Source organism: Geotrypetes seraphini, chromosome 1, assembly GCF_902459505.1.
Source record: "Geotrypetes seraphini chromosome 1, aGeoSer1.1, whole genome shotgun sequence".
Taxonomy (NCBI): domain Eukaryota; kingdom Metazoa; phylum Chordata; class Amphibia; order Gymnophiona; family Dermophiidae; genus Geotrypetes; species Geotrypetes seraphini.
The window spans coordinates 465761013-465781118 of record NC_047084.1 but is presented as its reverse complement, the minus strand read 5'-3'; the positions used below and the strand labels follow the sequence as shown (position 1 = coordinate 465781118).

The following is a 20106-nucleotide window of genomic DNA, read 5'->3' as shown; positions in this document are numbered from 1 at the left end:
TGCGGTAGGGAGGTTCTGGAAGCCAAATTTAGGCTCTTAGGTAGGAAGTTAAAATCCAGAATCTCCAGGGTAGTATTTTCAGAAATGCTCTCTGTTTCACATGCAGGTCCTAAAAGACAGGCAGAGCTCCAGAGTCTCAATGTATGGATGAGGCAATGGTTCAGGGAGGAGGGTTTTAGATTTGTTAGGAACTGGGCAACATACGGGGGAAGGGGAAGCCTATTCTACAAAGATGGGCTTCACCTTAACCAGGGTGGAACCAGGCTGTTAGCGTCAACATTTAAAAAGGAGACAGGAGGGGGGCGTGGCTTAACGCGAACACAAATGGTTGTGTGATCGTGAAGCTCCTCATCATCTAGGCAATAGAATGTAAAAAAAAATTTTCCCTTCTGGATAATTTCATAAAAAAAATATTTACTAAAGAAGCGGAACAAATGATAAAAGACAAAATCATCTTTTGCTGAAGTTAAAGTGAAGTCTAAGGTAATAGGAATCGGAAAGGCAGAGCGCCGTTTTTTTTCTCGGCGGTTCAATGAGACTTGAAACGGCAAGGAAAGTGAGTGAGTAACTGACAGAGATGGTGGGGAAATTTTGAAGAAAGATTGTGTCCCGATATAATTTAACGGAACCCATAAGAGGGAAAATATTGAATTGAATTGAAAGTTGTCCTCCTTTGACGATACTGAAGATACTGAAAAGGGAATTGAGTGAAGAAAACTGATGAGAGAGGATTAACGGCATTTTCTCACTAATTAAATACCGAGGCGCTGAGAACAGATAAATGTCAGTTTACTAAAGTAAAAAAAAAATTAATTACTGAATTGAAAATTGCTTTACTCTATCAAAGCTGCGATTGGGCTTGTGAGAGAGGAGCCAAAAGAAAGGATTAACGGCATTTTTCTTAAAGCTGAAGTAACGTGACATCGGGGTATTTGAGAAGCGCTGAGAATAGATAAATGACAGTTACTTCAAGATTACCAAAGTAAAAGAAAATTACTGAATTAAGTGTTGATCTCCTCGGTCTGGGCTGCGATTGGGCTTGTGAGAGGAGAGCCAAAAGAAAGAATTACTGAGTTGTTTTTTTTCTCAGCGCTGTAGCGGTGTGTCATCGGAGGAGAGTGACTGGCGGAAATAGTAATATAAATCTGTAGAAAGATTTGACCCGCCGTTTCTGAAAGAAACCTAAAGGAAGGAAAGATTGCTGGATTGAGTGTTGCCCTCCTCCATTGAGACTGTGACGGGGCTTGAGGGAGGAGAGCCAGAGAGAAAGATTACCGACATTTTTTTTTTTTTTTTTTCACAACAATTGAACTGGAGACAAATAACTGACAGTTGCTCTAAGAAAACTGAAATAGAAGATTTGAGTCTGTTTAAAGATTGTGATGGTCTGACATTGATAAATATCAATCTTTAAAATAAAGTGGTTATAAAATAACCTTCTTGTCAATATTAAAGTGATAACAGACCCTAAAAGAGAAGTGTTCTTTCTCAATACAAGATTGGGACAGATAACTAAGAAAAAGAAAGGGAAAAAGGCTGGGAAAGAAAAAGAAAAAAAGGAGAAAAATTTCTACTTCAAAAGATAGAACCAAATTCTGGAAGAAAAAGGATTAAAAAACTTAAAACACCAAATCTAAACCTAAGAGACTAAACTTAAGAAAGGAAAATTTTTGAAATTTCCTCACCATTTTTTCTAAACTGATATAGCAGGATATTAAAGACAAAACTACTGAAATAGTGACTTACAGAGGTTCTTGTGTCATTTGACATCTGTGAACAAAGTAAACTCCATAAAAATAACAACATGGCAACTACCAGACAAAACAAAAATGAAACAGGCACGTCAGCAAAAAGACAAAAACAGGATCAAATAACACCAAGCAAGATCCCACTTCCAACAGAAGAACCTGACATATTGAGTAAAGCAGAAGTCATGGAAGAACTAAGACAAATCAAACAAATGCTTAAGGAAACTGTAACCAATATGTCTGAAATGAAGGAAGAAATATTAAACATTCATAGACAAATGGAAAGTAATAACAAAAGAACAACTGAATTGGAATCTAAAATGGAGGTCATGGAACGTGAAACAAATAGATGCAAAAATGATAATTTGGAATTGAATAAATTAAAAGATCAACTGGAAGACTATGAGAATAGAGGAAGAAGGAAAAACATTAAACTTTTTGGAATACAAGAAAATTTAGAAGGAAAAAATCCCATAATTTTTCTAGAAAATTTAATTCCAAAAATATTACAACTAGACTTGAAACAACCACTTGAAATAGAAAGAGCGCATAGGATCCCAGTTAAAAATACAGAAAATAAAGGCAGGCCAAGACCAATAATTTTCAAAATGCTTAGATACCAACAAGCATTAGAAATATTAAATGCGGCAAAGAAAGACAAAAATCTAAATTATAAAGGATCCAAAATATGGTTCTTACCGGACTTTGCCAAAAATACAGCAAATAAAAGAAAGAGACTATTAGACATGAGACCTCAACTAAAAGAAAAAGGCTTTAAATATGGTCTATATTATCCAGCGAAAATGAGAGTATCATCTGGAGACAAATCCTTGTATTTTGAGGATCCAGAAAAACTAAAAGCTTTTCTTTCTAAACCAGAACCTATGATATTTTAATATAAAATTTAAAGATGGTTTTGATGACTTTATGAAATAATTATAAAAATATGAAATATCGAAATATCTGAAGAAAGAAAAATGATATAAAGAAAAGGCAATAAAATTTATAAGAAAGAAGAACAAGATATAAGAAAAACATTAATAACATACTAAATATATGTTCAAGATGAAATTTTATGATGTAATGATAACACCAAAGAAATATAAATTAAAAACTGTTAAATGGTTAAAGATACATCAATGAAATGTTATGAAAATATGACTAAAAATATTAAAGATTAATATAAATAGATAGAGGGGAAATTTGATTTAATATTGAATGCCTAGAGGGGAGGAGAATGTTTGGGTTGCATTTCCAATGTGTATCCTTAAGCAGCCATTGTATTGGGTGGGAAAGGGAGGGAAAAGGAGAGTATTTACTATAAAGATTAAGGAAATAATAAACAAGGGATTAGATATTTTAAGGGTAAAAATGTGTGTCGTGAAAAACATTTTTAGGATTCTGAATATGAAAGAAGAGGAGAAAAAGATTATAATGAAAAGTATTAAAATGTATAATGTTTTTTAAGATATATTCTATTAATGTCAATGGCCTAAATCACGTAATAAAAAGGAAAAAAGTATTAACATTTTTAAAAAAGCAAAATGCGGATATTTACTGTCTACAGGAGACCCATCTTAGTAAAAAGGAATCACAGAAATTATCGGGTGGGTGGGTAAAAGAATGTTTTTTTGCTCCAGCAGAGGGTAAAAAAGCAGGGGTAGCAATTCTTATAAATAAAAAATGTATGGCCAATATTAAGGTAAAAAATTCAGATCCACATGGAAGATGGATACAAATTGATATAGGTATGGGAAATGATGCCCTGACGTTGTTCAATATATATGCCCCTAATTTGAATCAATCAGAATTTTTTAAAAAATTACAGAATATGATGTTACCACTGGCTGCTTCTAATTTAGTGGTGGCTGGAGATTTTAATGCTGTAATGGATCCATTATTGGATAAAAAACCAGGTAAAAATATAAAATCTTTAGGTTTAGAAAATTTGGTTCAATCATGTGATTTGAAAGATATATGGCGTATTCTTCATTTTAATGATCAGGAATTTTCATTTTGTTCACAGGTTCATAAATCATTTTCAAGAATAGATTATATTTTTGTTTCAACAAATAAAGTACAACAGGTGTTTAAAGCTTCCATAGATCCTATTATTATATCGGATCATGCGGGAGTATGGATAGAATTACAATTAGATCAATTAGAGAATGATAGACCTCTTTGGAGATTTGATAATGCATTGCTTGTGGACGACAAATTTTTGGAAAATTTTAAAACACAAATTAACGATTTCTTTCAAATAAATTTAGTGGAGGATACATCTATAGAGAATGTATGGGATGCATTTAAAGCAACTATGAGGGGTAATATTATATCATATTCAGCTTTTATTAGGAAACAGATTAAAATACAATATTTAGAATTAGAAAAAGAAATAAAAATATTAGAAGCTAAATTGATAAGTAAATGGGAATATGAAGTTTTGCAAGCTCTTTTAAAAGCAAAAGGTAAATATAATGAATTAACTTCAAAAATGATAAGAAGGGATTTGTTTTCCAAGCAAACAATGTATTATGGAAATTCTAATAAGGCGGGGAGATTATTGGCAAATTATCTTAAAGCAAAAAAAAGAAGAACTAATATTAATGGAATTAAAGATGATAATGGTATAATAACAAATCAAACTAATATAATATTAAAACAATTTTTAAAATTTTATAAAGACCTGTATTCTTCCGAGCCTTATTTGGAGAAACAAAAAGATGGGAAAAATTTTTTAGATTTAATTAATGGACCTAAGGTTCCTGATCATATAAAACGGAGTTTAGATGAACCTATATCATTAAAAGAATTAGAAACAGCATTGAGATCTCTTAGAGTTGGATCCGCTCCAGGTGGTGATGGTTATACAGTAGAATTTTATAAAACATTTCAAAATATCCTTTCCCCATATTTACTAAATTTATATCAGACACAACTTATAAAAGGTAATATTAAAGGTACTATGGCTGAATCAATAATAATTGTTTTGCCTAAGCCAAATAAAGATCCTACTTTGGTTTCGAACTACAGGCCTATATCTTTGATAAATGTTGATAATAAACTTTTGGCGAAAATTTTGGCTTTGAGATTAGCCAAAGCTCTCCCACATATTATAGATATGCATCAAATGGGTTTCGTTGCTAAAAGACATTCCTCTAATAATACTAGACTATTATTTCACATGTTAAACTTATCAAAAAAAATGGATGAACCGGCTTTTACAGTTTCATTAGACGCTGAAAAAGCATTTGATAGAGTAGAATGGAATTTTATGTATCAGGCTTTAGAATGGTTTGGTATAGGTTCTGGATTTATACAAATGGTAAAAACATTGTATAGCTTCCCGATTGCAAGACTAAATATTAATAATAAGATATCTGATGGTTTTCAATTGCAGAGGGGAGTTAGACAAGGTTGTCCTTTATCTCCTTTGTTATTTGATGTTGTATTAGAACCCTTATTGTTAGCAATACAGCAAAAGAGGGAGATACAAGGTATTCCATATTCAGATATGGAATATAAAATTTCGGCTTATGCTGACGATATTTTGCTTTATTTGAGAAATCCAGAGTCAACCTTATCTTCTTTATTGGAATTAATTGATAAGTTTGGTAAATTTTCAGGTTATAAAATTAATTGGAATAAATCTGAAATTATACCCTTGAATGTTCATTGTGTAAAAGGATTATTTGATACTTTTCCATTCATATGGAAAGAAGAAGGATTTAAATATCTTGGCATTCAAGTTAAAAATACAATTGAAGATACTGTAAAAGAGAATGAAAAATATGTATTAAAAAAAGTTACGGAGTTATGTGAACAATGGAACCCATTACATATTTCTTGGTGGGGAAGAGTTCAAACTATTAAAATGATGATGTTACCTGTAGTTTGCTACCAAATGAGTATGATACCTATTTATTTTCAGGGGTCCTTTTATAAAAAACTCAATAGCATTTTAACAAAATTTCTTTGGCTTGGTATAACACCTAGAATAGCTTTAGTAACTTTGCAAAAATCAATTAAGGAGGGAGGGGTAAATTTTCCAAATTTCTATAGGTACCATCAAGCCTATATTCTACGTCAGGGTATGTATTGGATCCTCCCAGAACTTATGGATAATGCACCGGATTGGTTATATTTAGAATGGCGCCTTATGTTTCCCCTAAATTTAGTTCATCTACCAAGTATTAACATACCTAGAAGATACAGAGAAAATAAATTATTAATGGATACTTGGAAAACATTGAGGTTTATTGATAAATTAACACCAATCCCAATAAACAAATCAACTAATCAATCTATATGGATAAACTCCAAGATCAAAATTGGCGGAGCTCAAATCCTTTGGAAGAACTGGATTATTGCAGGCATTAGATCTTTAGATGATGTTATTTCAGAAGGTAAACTGCTGGATTTTTCACAATTGCAACATAGATTTGGTCTTAATAAAACACAAAGTTTTAAATGGTTGCAATTGAAGCAGGCCATTCAGGTTGGGTTCCCTGAATGGAAAACATTAAATAATCAATATAGTTTAAAGTTCTTATGTTTTCAAACAGACTTCCTAGGACATCAAGCCGCATTGTGGTATAAATTAATATCTGGATATTTGAATAAAAAACCAAAAAATGGTCTAAGAGATATTTGGAGCATTGAGATTGGACATCAGATTAATGCATCTCAATGGCCACTAATTTGGTCTTGGAGAATGGGATGTACAGTGTCAGCATCTATGAGACAAACTTGGTTCTTTTTATTACATAGAGCTTTTTGGACCCCTACACGTTTGCAAAAATTAGACAGTTCTAAGTCCAATAAATGCTGGCACTGTAATCTAGAACCAGGGACATTAGATCACTTACTATATCATTGTCCCTACATTAAATCTTTTTGGAATTCAATTTGGCCACAAATTAATAAATTGATGGAAAATCATATAGCAATATCATATGATACAATATTATTTGGAATGATGATGAGAAAAAAAAGTCAAATTTCACCAGAAAATAATAAACTTTTATTAATAATGACAGGGGTTGCCATTCAACATATAACCAATAATTGGAAAAATTATAATAACCTGAATTATACATTTTGGTGGAATACAATATGTCACATATTTAAAATGGAAAGAACAATAGCAATACAAAGAGGGACATATACCAAATTCATAAAAATATGGGGGCCATTGACAAAATACTGTAATGAATAAATAATATGGTTTTTCTTCTTTTCTTCATTTCAAGATTTTTTTTTTTATGACACACATAGAGGGGGGGTAAGGAAAATAATTTCTAAATAATATGTTATAATATATTATACAATATGTAATGTATGAATGAAAAGTAATAGAAGGGTGGGGGGAGGGAGAGGGGATAAAATTTATTTAGAACATAATGTATTAGATATAAAAATGTTATTGAATATTCATTAATTGTATTATAACATGTTGCATATTTTTTGTAAAATTTGAAAATTTAAAATATTATATTAAAGTAATAAAAGGGTGGGGGGAGGGGGAGGGGGAAAATCAAATTTAGATATATAATGTATTAGATATAAAAGTGATAATATATATTTATCAATTGTATTTAATATTTTGTACACTTTATGTAAGATTTGAAAATAAAAAATAATGGAAAAAAAAAATAAAAAGGAGACAGGAGTTTTAAAACTAGAAACTGGGGGAAGGTCGACATCGCTTAAAAGAGCATGGTTCAGGACAAGATATCATCGTAAAAGGGAAGACAGAGCATCCCGATAATGAGATTGTAATATCCTGAGATGGATAACCTGGACATACTGGACTACCTTGTGGACATACTGGACTTCAATCCAGGCCGCAGTAGAGCAGGTTTCCTTAAATTCATAGCAGGACGATTTTAAAGATTGTAAATTATCTATGCCAACTGCTGAGCAAATTATAAATAGATATGACAAACACTGTTTGAAATGTCTGTACGCAAATGCCAGAAGCCTAAGAAACAAGATGCACTAAATGAAAAGATAGCTATAATAGGCATCTCTGAAACCTAGTGGAAGGAAGATAACCAATAGGACATTGTCATATCAGGGTACAAGTTATATCATAGTGATAGGGTGGGTAGAATTGATGGAGGCGTAGCATTATATGTTAAGGAGGGTCTTGAATCAAATGGACTAAAAAGTATACAGGAGCAGAAACACACCTTAGAATCCCTATAGGTAGAAATTCCATGTGTAAGGGGGAAAAGGATAGAGAAAGGAGTGTACTACCGTCCGCCTGATCAGGATGAATGGACAGATGCTGAAATTAGGGAGGCTAACAAACTGGAAACACAGTAAAAATGGGTAATTTCAACTACCCTGATATTGACTGAGTAAATATATCATCAGGGCATGGTAGGGAACTAAAATTCCCTGATGAAATCAAGGATTGCTTTATGGAGCAACAATTCTAGATCTAGTTCTTAGTGGAGCCCACAAATTGGTGAGAGAGGTAATGGTGCTGGGGCTGCTTGATAACAGTGGTCATAAAATTATCAGATTTGATATAATCCTAGAAATAAGTTGGAAATGCAATACAACAGCACTTAACTTTAAAAAAGAAGTCTATGATAACATGAGGAGAATGGTAAAAAACAGAAACTTAAAGGTGCAGTTGCAAAGGTCAAAAACATACACCAGGCATGGATGTTATTTAAAAACACCATCTTGGAAGCCCAGACTAGATATGTTCCATGTATTAAAAAAGGAAGAAGGAAGAACAGCAGCCAGTGAAGTTAACGAGTGAGGTGAAGGAAGCTGTAAGAGCTAAAAAAATAACCCTTCAGAAAGTAAAGAAGGATCCGACTAAAAATGTAAACAGCACAAGGAATGTCAAGTCAAATGCAAGGTGTTAATAAGGAAGGCAAAGAGAGATCTTGAAAAGAAGATTTCAGCAAAAATACACAGTAAAATCTTTTTTAAAGTATATTAAAAGCAAGAAGCCAGGATAAGAAACAGTTGGATCGCTAGACGACCGAGGGATAAAAGGGGTTCTCGGGGAAACAAGGCCACAGCGGAGAGATTAAATTAATTCACTGAAGAAGACATGGGGCAGTTGTCGGTGCCAGAAATTGAATTCAATTCTGATGAATCAGAGAAACTCAAACAAACTCTGTAACACTGAATGATGTAATGGATCAATTTGACAAATTGAACAGTAGCAAATTGCCTGGACTGGACATGCTGATCCCAGAGTGCTGATATAATTGAAAAATGAACTTGCAGAGCTATTATTAGAAATTTTTCTTTCAAAACTAGCATAGTACCAGAAGACTGGAGGGTGGCCAATGTGACGCAAATTTTTAAAAAGGGTCCCAGAGGTGATCTGGGAAATTATAGACATTGGTGCTGGGCAAAATGGTAGAGAATATTATAAAGAACAAAATGATAAAACATATAGGTAAGCATGGATTAATGAGAGAAAGCAATATGGTTTTAGTCAAGGGAAAATCTTGCCTCAGCAATCTACTTTCTTTGAAGGGGTGAATGAACATGTGGATAAAGGTAAACTGGTTAATATTGTGTATTTGGATTTTCAAAAGGCATTTGACAAAGTACCTCATGAAAAATTTCTAAGTAAATTAGAAAGTCATGACAGGAAGCAATATCCTTTTATTGATTAAGAACTGGTTGGAAGACAAAAGAAAGTGGATTTAAATGGTCAATATTTACCATGGAGACGGTTAAATAGTGTTCCACAGGGACTGCTGCTTTTTAACATATCTATCAATGATCTAGAGATAGGAATAACTAGTGAGATAATTAAATTTGCTGATGACATAAAGTTGTTCAAAGCTGCTAAATTGCAAGAGGACTTTGTGAGACTGGAAGAATGGGCATCAAAATGGCAGATGACATTTAATATGAGCAAGTGCAAAGTTGATGCATGTGGGAAAGAGGAACCCGAACTATAGCTTTGTGATGCTGAGTTCTGTGTTAGAAGTCACCGCCCAAGAAAAGAATCTAGGTGTCACTGTTGAGGATATGTTGAAACCCTCAGCTCAATGCGCAGCGAAGGCTAAGAAAGCAAATAGAATGTTAGGAATTATCAGGAAAGGAATGGAAAACAAAGATGAAAATGTTATAATGCCCTTGTATTGCTCTATGGTACGGCTGCAACTTGAATACTGTGTGCAGTTGTGGTCATCTTATCGCAAAAAAGATATAGTGGAATTAGGGTGATGAAAATGATAAAAGATTTGAGACATCTTCTCTATGAGGAAAGACTAAAGCGGCTAGGGCTTTTCAGCTTGGAGAAGAGCCGGTTCAGGGGCGATATGATAGAGGCCTATAAAATATTGAGTGGAGTGAAAAGGGTAGATGTGAAACACTTGTTCACTCTTTCCAAAAATACTAGGACAATGGGTATGCAATGAAGTTACTAAGTAGTAGATTTAAAACAAACCGGAGAAAATATTTCTTCACACAATGCAATTAAACTCTGGAATTCGTTGCCCAAAAATGTGGTGAAATCAGTTAGCTTGGTGGGGTTTAAAAAAGGCTCGGATAATTTCGTAAAAGAGAAGTCCATAGGCCATTATTGAGATGGCCTGGGGAAATCCACTGCTTATTCCGAGGATAAGCAGAATAAAATCTGTTTTACTTCTTGGGATCTAGCTAGGTACTTGGGATCTGGGTTGGAAACAGGATACTGGGCTTGATGGATCTTCGGTCTGTCCCAGTATGGCAATTCTTATGTTCTTACCAAAGCAGGTGATAACCTTCATACATAATATAAGAAAAAGGGGTAAGGGGACACTCCCCAACAGCACAGGTCTGTTCTGCTCTGCAAGAAGTATACTAAACACAATTTATAAACAATGTGAACTAATAAAACAGGAGTGCAAAACAACAACAATCTTAATATTTATGGAGCTTGTACATTCCCCAATGTGTAACATGTTTTTCCTCTAATTTTGTTTTCTTTTTTCCAAACAATTATGTAAAAGTGCTTGTATCCCTTATATCAGACTGGTCAGAAATATTTCAGACTAGAAACTGCCATTTCCGTCTGAGACAGTGAAGGGACACGTGTAGTTTTCCTTAGGCTGTGTTTGAAGCTGTAAGAAAACCAGACCCTGTTTGTTTTTCCTTCTCTGAAATACTGCAAGGCCATTTTATGTTTGAGAAGATGTGTTCTTATCTTGTTGTGAAGTGAATTCAATTGTTTTCATAGCTGTATTTGCAAGCAGCTTTAGATAAGCAAAAAGCCCTGCTGACCAAAGCACTCTTTGGACTTCAGCCTTTAGATAGAAAGATGCTTGTTATTTCTTTAAAGTTTCATGTGACCTGTGTCCATATATGGTTTGTATTTACGTCACATGCTGACAACATTGACTCATGTAAAATGATATAAAAGAGTTGTAAAGCTGACAATAAACTGGACATGTTTGGGAGATAATTTCTTGTCTCTAAGATAATGTCCCCAGATGCATCTGTCTTGCTAATGACAGAAAGAGTGTGGGGCAGTAATTGGGACCTAATCCTTTTCAGACAGTACTCCGTAAGCAGGTGAGCCCTAGAAACTACAGGGCAAGACTCCAGAATGACACACCTATTTACAAGAAAAAGATTATCGAAGTAAGAACCTAATCTTTCTTTCTAGAGCAATAGGCTTGTCATTCTGGATAAGTCAGATGTACTAAAGCACTCCCTGGATCTAAAGGTTGCATCTGATCTCACCACTATATCTACTCTGTAGAACTTTGCAAACATATGAAGGGTGGACCGCCCTACAGATCTCCTCAGGCAGAACCAGCCGGGACTCTGCACATGAAGAAGCCACGCTTATGGCTGAATGTGCTTTCAAAGCTATTGCCAGCTTCTTCCTGCAGACAATGTAAGCTGACTCAATTGACATAAGTATATCACGGGGCACATCGAGTCAGAAGATGATATATTCCGGCTCATGGGACCCTCAACCACCAGAGGGCATCCGCTAAAAATCAGGGGAGGGAAGTTTCATGGCGACTTCAGGAAGTATTTCTTCACCGAGAGAGTTGTGGATCATTGGAACAGACTCCCACTCCAGGTGATAAAGGCCAGCAGCGTGACGGATTTTAAGAGGAAATGGGATACTCACGTGGGATCTTTAAGGGAGTAAACTCAGGGGGGGAGGATACTTGGAATGGGCAGACTTGGTGGGCTATAGCCCTTTTCTGCTGCTTTTTTCTATGTTTCTATGTTTCTAAGCCACTGCTTTGGCAATGTCTGAGAATACTCTGACTGCCTCGTCTTTCAAGAATCTCTCCAACTTTAACAATCCTAACTGAATGGCCATTAGCTCTAGCCTGATAGATTTTAAGGTCAAATGATGGCTTTTGAGGCAGATGGAGAACTTTAAAATAACATTGGGAAATTAAAGATGGCCACCTTGGCAATGTTTTGGTAACAAAAAACAGCTCAAACGACCAAAGTAAAACTCTAAAAATGAAAAAAATTAGGATTTTGGAGGATGACCTTCTAGGCAACCTAAGAAACTGCCAAAAATCCAGTCTGTAGACCCTCCCCCACCCCAATTTTCCCCATAGACTGTAACAGTCAGTACTCACTGTGACATGCTGTCCTTGCAAAAGTGTCTCAGCCTGCTTCATCTCCTGTTTGAAGCTGGAACTTGGAGGATACTGCCTCAAACAAAAATCAGCTTCCCATGCTGAAATCTTCTGGCTGCTAGATGGAGCAAGACCAGACTGGACCTCTACATTCATTGAATCACGCACGTGAAGGAGGGAAGTGACATGCAGCCAGCACCCTGAAAGTCCCTCAAAAGTGTGAGCTAGCTTCAAGGGGAACAGTCCCAAGCTCCAAAAATATTACACAGGCTGGCTAACAGGTACCACAGAGGGATTGGCCTACTAGCTCAGACTACGAGTTTGTTTCTTCTCCCAGGCAGAGTCACTCCAGAAATACTGGGAATTCTGGAACACCAAAATTCGAAGAAAAATCCAGAAAATAAAAAAAAGTTTTAAACAGAGAAGATCAGAAGGAAAAACTGAAGGCGGCAGCATACAGCACTGAGGAAAGAGGAGGCACTGAAAATTATGATCGATACCTTCTGCAAAGAATGCAGGTTTGGATTCACTATCCACTTGTCCAGAATGACAAACTTATTGCAGTAGAACTACAATTTACAGCCAATGATTCAACTGAGTTACACATAAGCAACTACCCTTATTCTTGTGGGAGTTAGCCTTTAAACCCATTTTGAATTAGGTACCATCTGAAATATCTTATATCCTACTTCTTGTCCTTTAGCACCAACAAGAGTTTGCCCTTGCCACCCTCTCTAATTGTCATCCCAGCACTTTATTTTTCCAAAATACAAACAGAATTCCTGCTAGAAGGCAGAATCTTGGTCAGGGGAGAAGCCGAGAGCCTGCAGAACTTGTTATTCTTAGTGGATCCTAGTCGAAAAACACACTGATGTCTCCTTACCAGGTTCTGATCATCAAAGGCCCCTGAACAGAATTCCTGGTAGAAGTCTGGGTCAATAGGCGGCAGATCATCATCTGACAGCGAGTCAGCCAGGGTCACAGAGTCTGCTTGGTCCTTGTACACCTGCAGCTCATCATCACGGACACGCAGCATTTTCTGTTGCACCAACAGATAAGACAAAGAGAGAATTAGTAATGAGAAACATAGCTGGGAAACAGAACATGAAGCACAACAGACTATTTCAGGCTTATCCAAGTTCAGTCCTCAAGAGCTCTACACTGGCCAGATTTTCCCTAATGAATATGCATGAAAAAGATTTGCATAGTGTGGAGGTAGTGAGCATATTTATTAGGAAAGTCCTGAAAATTTATTTATTTATTCAATTTTCTATACCGTTCTCCCAGGGGAGCTCAGAACGGTTTACATGAGTTTATTCAGGTACTTGAGCATTTTTCCCTGTCTGTCCCGGTGGGCTCACAATCTATCTAATGTACCTGGGGCAATAGGGGGATTAAGTGACTTGCCCAGGGTCACAAGGAGCAGCGTGGGTTTGAACCCACAACCCCAGGGTGCCAAGGCTGTAGCTTTAACCACTGTGCCACACTCTCCCCTCAATTTGGCTGGTTTGCAGCTCTCAAGGCCTGAATTTAGACAAGCCTATTCTATACATTTACCCCATGGTAACAAAATGCCTGACATCACATAGAAGCTTTCTCATGACATGACATAAAAAATATGTTGTACTTAAAGTGTTACATGAAGGAAAATCAAGTGTGTATTTATAAGATCATATGAATTTTTCTGATACACTTGTTGTAATATGCAAAACTGAATAAAGAAATTTAAAAAAAAATAAATTTATTTATGAATTGCAGTACTTTTCAGTTCAAAGTGATGTACAAAAATAAAAAACTGACCATTATTAGTGAAATTACATAATATTCAAATTATTAAAAAATTCAATCATTAACATATTTAACAAACAATTCAGTTTTTAATAACCTTCTAAAGTGCACATAAAGAAGTAGAATTAACAAGCAGGGGGCAAAATTCAGGGTTCCAAAGAGCTGTTTGCTAAGCAAGTTGCCTGCTAGCGTAGTACAAAAAGTTGTACATGTAGATTAATGGCCTCTTTTACAAAGCCATGCAGTAACGGCCCCGAAGCCCTCTAAAAAAACTATGGGCTTTGGGGCAGTTAGCGCAGCGCAGCCGCTAGCGCGGCATTGTAAAAGAGGCCGTAAATTTCAGGCTGATGTTATATTCTGTATATAGGAGGTCCTTGAAGTTGCTCATTTGTTTCGTATAACACACACAAAAATTTTAGGGCCCCTATTTAGGCACCTCTTACTACATGAATTTCATGTTTTCAAGGTTGCAGGGCTAAGTTTTTCAAGCCAGAGTATCTATGTGCCAAGTTTCATTGAAATTGGAGATGGTAAGGTCGGGATCATTCTGAAAATTTGTATAGTTGGTGTGGAATGACCCAAATCTTTTGTGCGAGCAACCTATCACCAAAGGAAAAGCAAAGAAAGAAGGACTTTGAGATACACACGTTGCAACTAAAAATGCATCAACTAAATATTTTGACAGTAAGCCATTTAAAGTTTTAATTAAAAATACAGCCAAAATTTAAAACGTACTCATCCCTCTAATGGAAGCCAGTGCAGCTTTTGATAATAAGACATTATATGTTTGAATTTTGACAATTTAAAAAAATCAACCTAACTGCCAAATTTTCTTGAGAACCTGCTAATATACTGTATAATATTGCAATAATCTTAAATGCTAAGTACAAGAGATTGCACTAATAATTTTAAGGGAAATTTGTCAAAATACAACCTGATAAGTTTTACTGTGTTATGGAAACTTAAATCTTGACCACAAAATATACCAGAGATGACATTGATAATGTTCTATCAAGATGTACTCCTACAATTTTAATGGTAGACAATAGTGGGTATTCAATTCCATTTTTATTCTCCAATTTTAGTCCCCCCTTTTACGCAGCCATGGTAGAGGTTTCTACTGTGGCCCAGAGCGCTAAATGCACTGACACTGCTCCAATGTTCATAGAATTCCTATGATCGTCGGCACAGCGTCAGAGCATTTATCGCCCTGGGCCACAGCAGAAACTTCTACCATGACTTAGTACAAGAAGGGTTAGTTTTCTCCCTATTCAGGTTCAATTTAAATTCTGACATCCAACTTTCTACTGTTCTTAGTACCCTTACAATACTTAATAGTTCTAAAGTGGACAAGGAGGTTACCAGAATTAATGTAACATTGTCAGCATAACTAAAATGCTTTAACTCCTAAATTTAGAAAGTTTAATGCCTAATGAAGAGAGAGAAACATTGCAAAGTAGAAGCGAAAGAGGAGAGCTCTGGGGGACACCACAAGGATTACTCCATTTTTTAGAAAAAGTAGTACCTAATTTTACCTGAGAGCTATGTGACCTCAAAAAACCCTCAAACCAATGTAAAACTTTCCCACATAGACCAAAGGAATCCAAACATTGACGATGTCAGTTTACCAGATCAAACGCACTACTTAAGTCTAGTTGGATGACTAAAACTTTTAGTCCTCTGCTAAATAAGCCATAAGAATATAAGAATAGCCTTACTGGGTCAGACCAATGGTCCATCAAGCCCAGTAGCCCATTCTCACGGTGGCCAATCCAGGTCCCTAGTACCTAGCCAAAACCCAAGGAGTAACAATATTCCATGCTACCGATCCAGGGCATGCAGTGGCTTCTCCCATGTCTTTCTCAAAAGTGAAGCTACAACTGTTTCAGTGCTGTAAAGAGACCTAAAGCCAGACTGAGAATCATGTAGCAAAGTTAAATATGGTAGTCCAAATAGTTCTGCAACTAAGAGTTAACCAATCTTTCTAATAGTTTTATAAAGAGGGGTATTAATGCAACAGGTCTATAATTGGCCACTGTAGTAATCAATTATTTGTTATCTTTAATTAGGGGTTACTATGATATGACCAGCATCTTCAGGAAAAATCCCCTGATCTAAATTGTTTAGTATCCATAAATAGGGACCAGTTGGAAAGTTGGAAGAAGCCATCTGCATAACTGTAGCAGGACATTTAAAAGACAGTAAGAGTGAGCATGTCGGACATAGTTTCTTACAGAGGGACCAATCTGGCTTCTTAAAAGTCGACCAATTCATATTAACAGGTCAACAATATTCCATTTTCTTATATAGGATTCCATTATCTACAATTAAATTGTTGCCAGATCTTCTTCTTAATTTACTTATCTTAGAACTAAAATATAAAGCCAGACAATCAGGAGAGGGGGAACATAAGAATAGCCTTACTGGGTCAGACCAATGGTCCATCAAGCCCAGTAGCCCGTTCTCACAGTGGTGAATAGTACCTGGCCAAAACCCAAGGAGTAACAATATTCCATGCTACCGATCCAGGGCAAGCAGTGGCTTCCCCCATGTCTTTCTCAATAACAGACTATGAACTTGGTTTATAACATTTGTGACTATCCATGAAGAAATACAGCAAATGTGACTTGGAGATTTTGCTCCTGGGATTAACCTGTCATCAGAACAACTAAGCAGCTTTCTCTAGAGCTGAAAAGCTCTACTTTATTTCCATATCCAAGATAGCAGGTCAAGAGCTGACACAACCAAACAGGAAAACTCTACCAAAACCCAAGACTGCAGTGAAACACAGAACAAGCAACACCCTTTTGTTTGATCATTGCTTACAGAAGAGTACTGAAAGCTGGCCTCAGCAAGATCTCATACCATGGAAAAAAATAGGACTTGTGGATGGACATAGGAAGAAGAAAAGAATACAAGCAAAACAGAACCAAGAACTACAAAAGCCATTTCAAAAACTCTATCTATAGCGGCCAGAAACAGCATAGAGGCATCCTGGCTTTTCCTCAGCTGAATTCAGGAAGCAGCCTTTTATTTTCAACAGAAGTGATGTCACTTGGCTGTTCTAGCTCAGAATAAAAATGACTTTTCCAATAAATCACTTTAAAATGCAAATGGGTTCTTTTAGTTTCAGTGGGCCAACATAGTTATTTTTTTCCTTTCAATTTTTTCTACTGTGCTATATACATATAGCATACATAGTGAATGTTTCATTATGTCATGCAGTTGCAGGAAATCTTAGATCCTGTCCTGAACAACAAGAGTAAAACCAACAGACACATAGATTCAACAGATCATATAATCCAAATGCTATTCTGTCCTTCCTTCCCATACAAAATTAATTCCCCCCTCCAAATAAACAAGTAAATCCAAAGCTATTTAATTGTTACCTGGGGGAAAATATTTAATATGGTGAAATGACAGATGATGCCTGAAGATGTCAAGAACCTCCAGCACCCCCTGCCTTGATAAGATACTCACCCGAGCTCGAACCTGGCACTGCCTCAGTCGACATTTCTGTCGGATCTTATTGGGCCCTCCAAACTTTTTCATGTCACGGCAGAAATCACACTGACCACAGTCTTCAGTGCGGCTGCAGGACTCACACTCACCACACATGCGTGCTGACCGTTTGATTTGTTGCTGGAAGCAAGAAGAAAGAGGACATATTTTGTTGTCAGGTGGGGGGGGGAAGAGAACAGCATCAAGCAAAGGAGAAAGGTCAATTCTCTTTAATGCACACAAAAAATTAAAAGAAGCAGTGGAAATTCCAATGCCACTTGTGTCCATTTCCCACAGGAGTCTCTGTACTCTCTCCTTTGACTATAGCACCACCAAGAGTTATTTGAGGGCAGCATGCACTAGCTACTTAGCCTTACCTTGGGAATTGATCCTTTCTTGCGGTCATTCTTCATCTCTGGCATGCGATTCAGTCTCTCTTCCCTCTCTGTCCTTTCTTTTTCAGCCTCCCGCTCTCTCTCCCTTGACTTCTTGTGTCGGTACTTTATCTCCAGGCTTGGATCCTTTTCTGAAAAGAGAACAAATAGGGAAGAAAGGCTCAATCTACCAACATCTTCTGAAACAAACAACTCAGGAGAAAGACTCTCTCTTTGCATTGCTTCAACTCTAATCCACAGTTCTGTAATAGGCTCTGTGTGGGACTCTGAACTAGTCTAGTTTTATTCTCACCTCTACCATCTACTTGTGTCTCACATTGCCCATCTGTATTTGGTTAACAACAACATGACTCTGTGGTTTGGAAGAGGTCAGGCAGCAGAGACAGAGGAAAAATAAACATGCTGGCAAGTTCTCCAATCTACAGACAGTTGCCTAATCAGATCCATGAGAAAGCATGAGATAAAACTTTCAAAACTCTTTTGAGAATTGTCACCAATCATGTTCTCTTCCAATGGGTGCAAAGCAAGCTCCTCACCTCGACACTGTAAGCAGTACCACTCCCGGATAGCCTTAGCCATCTTTTCTGTAATGCTGATGCAGTAGCCATGGAACCACTCATTGCAATTATCACAGCCACTGAAGGAAAAGAAATAAACACATTTTAGCAAAAATTCTGCCCCAGAGAAAAACTTGGCAGCCTTCATAATTTTTGATTAGCAATTGTGTAAATAGGGCACAAACCAAAAGTGAGGCAGTTTAATAATGCTTGATGACATATTCACAGTGCTGTTCTTGATCAGGAGATTCACTTACAATGAAACCTGCAGCACCGACTCTAACTGGTATAAAGATGAAAAGTTAGAACCAATCTATGCAGCTAAAGATAATGAATTATTTTATTACCTTATTTTATTACAGCTCAGACATGCAGCTAGTTATCGCTGTACACCCAGTTCTAACTCTGCTCTATCACTGGCTCTGGTGAACATCGCCTCAGATTATTCAGTTATGTCTGAGTATAATAATTAAAGTATTATTCCTTAATGTTTCTTTAAACAAGTATAAAGCAGTCTGGTAAAACAAAACATGTTCCCAAGCTACCCTCATACATGTTTATAAAAGACGTTGGTAAAGAAGTCACATTCTTACATCATAAAGCAATTGATGTCTGGCTTGCGGCAGATGCAATATACTGGGGCATTCTCACCGTTCTCTGACTTCATTTCCCCAGTAGCTGGGAAATCGGGGTCTGAAAATTCACTGTCCTGAAAAATAAAGGCAGAAAAATCAGCCATATGCCTACCAAAATACTATCATGAAAACTCTACTTCACCAAGAGAAGATGACACTCAAATTCTAGCCTGTTAGTCAATTTTCAGCTCATAAGAGGACAGCACTGTTCCTTCTCCCCCTTCTGCAGCTGGTCCCATATATTTATCAGACATGTCATCCACTCTGCAGTCTAGTAGCTGAACTGACAGTAAATTGTACCCCACACTGCACTGACAAAGCTACTGTACAGAATAATAACAATTTAATAACAATTTATTACTGCTAAGAAAAAAATAACAATCACGGCCATCATAACAATAAAAACATTGCACTGGTTTAAATTGTGGACAATGAAGCTGCAACCTGTTCCTCTTGTTTAAGAGATAAGCAGGCATCATGCAATCTGAGTTTTTAGCGAAGTAACTCGACAGGGTCGATCGAACAAAACACACCATAAGATCGGAGTCCAGGGTCCTTAGGGAAGAATCAGGAATCCAATCCAGGGACACTCACCATCTCTCTCCGGTCCTTTCTTCTCGTCCCTTGTTATTGTTCACTTTCCGGCCTTCCCCACACCAGGCCTCAATCCTTCCCCTCTATCCCCACCTTTTCCGGTCCTGTCGCTTAGTGACCCTGGCTTCCTCTTCCGCGTTTCAAGCCTCATTCTGGAGTTGTCCCGCTGGTCTTTTCCACTTTTTTTTTTTTTGGGGGGGGGTCTATTGTTTTTCTGTTTTCAATTGACAGTCATTTGATTTGGGCACAATAATGTCTGTCCCAAACGTGTTCAAACTGATTATGAATGGTTACATACTATGTTA

The 20106-nt window shown here is 36.5% G+C and overlaps 1 protein-coding gene across 5 annotated transcripts in view; it reads right to left on the bottom strand.

The window, feature by feature from the left end:
• The window catches only part of CXXC1 (CXXC finger protein 1), an 80662-nt gene that overhangs the window by 46213 nt on the left and 14343 nt on the right, over window positions 1–20106 (bottom strand). Inside the window, exons 1-6 of one of the 5 annotated variants that reach the window (XM_033923903.1) lie at window positions 19802–19936; window positions 19166–19281; window positions 18552–18652; window positions 17998–18146; window positions 17600–17761; window positions 13215–13370 (exon numbers count right to left, since the gene is read on the bottom strand). In XM_033923903.1, the coding sequence (XP_033779794.1) occupies window positions 13215–13370; window positions 17600–17761; window positions 17998–18146; window positions 18552–18652; window positions 19166–19281; window positions 19802–19804 (687 nt within the window). In that variant the 5' untranslated portion in view covers window positions 19805–19936. Of the gene's footprint in view, window positions 1–13214; window positions 13371–17599; window positions 17762–17997; window positions 18147–18551; window positions 18653–19165; window positions 19282–19740; window positions 19937–20106 lie in introns of those variants that run through there. The other 4 variants (XM_033923912.1, XM_033923921.1, XM_033923931.1 and 1 more) reach the window with 4 other exon arrangements.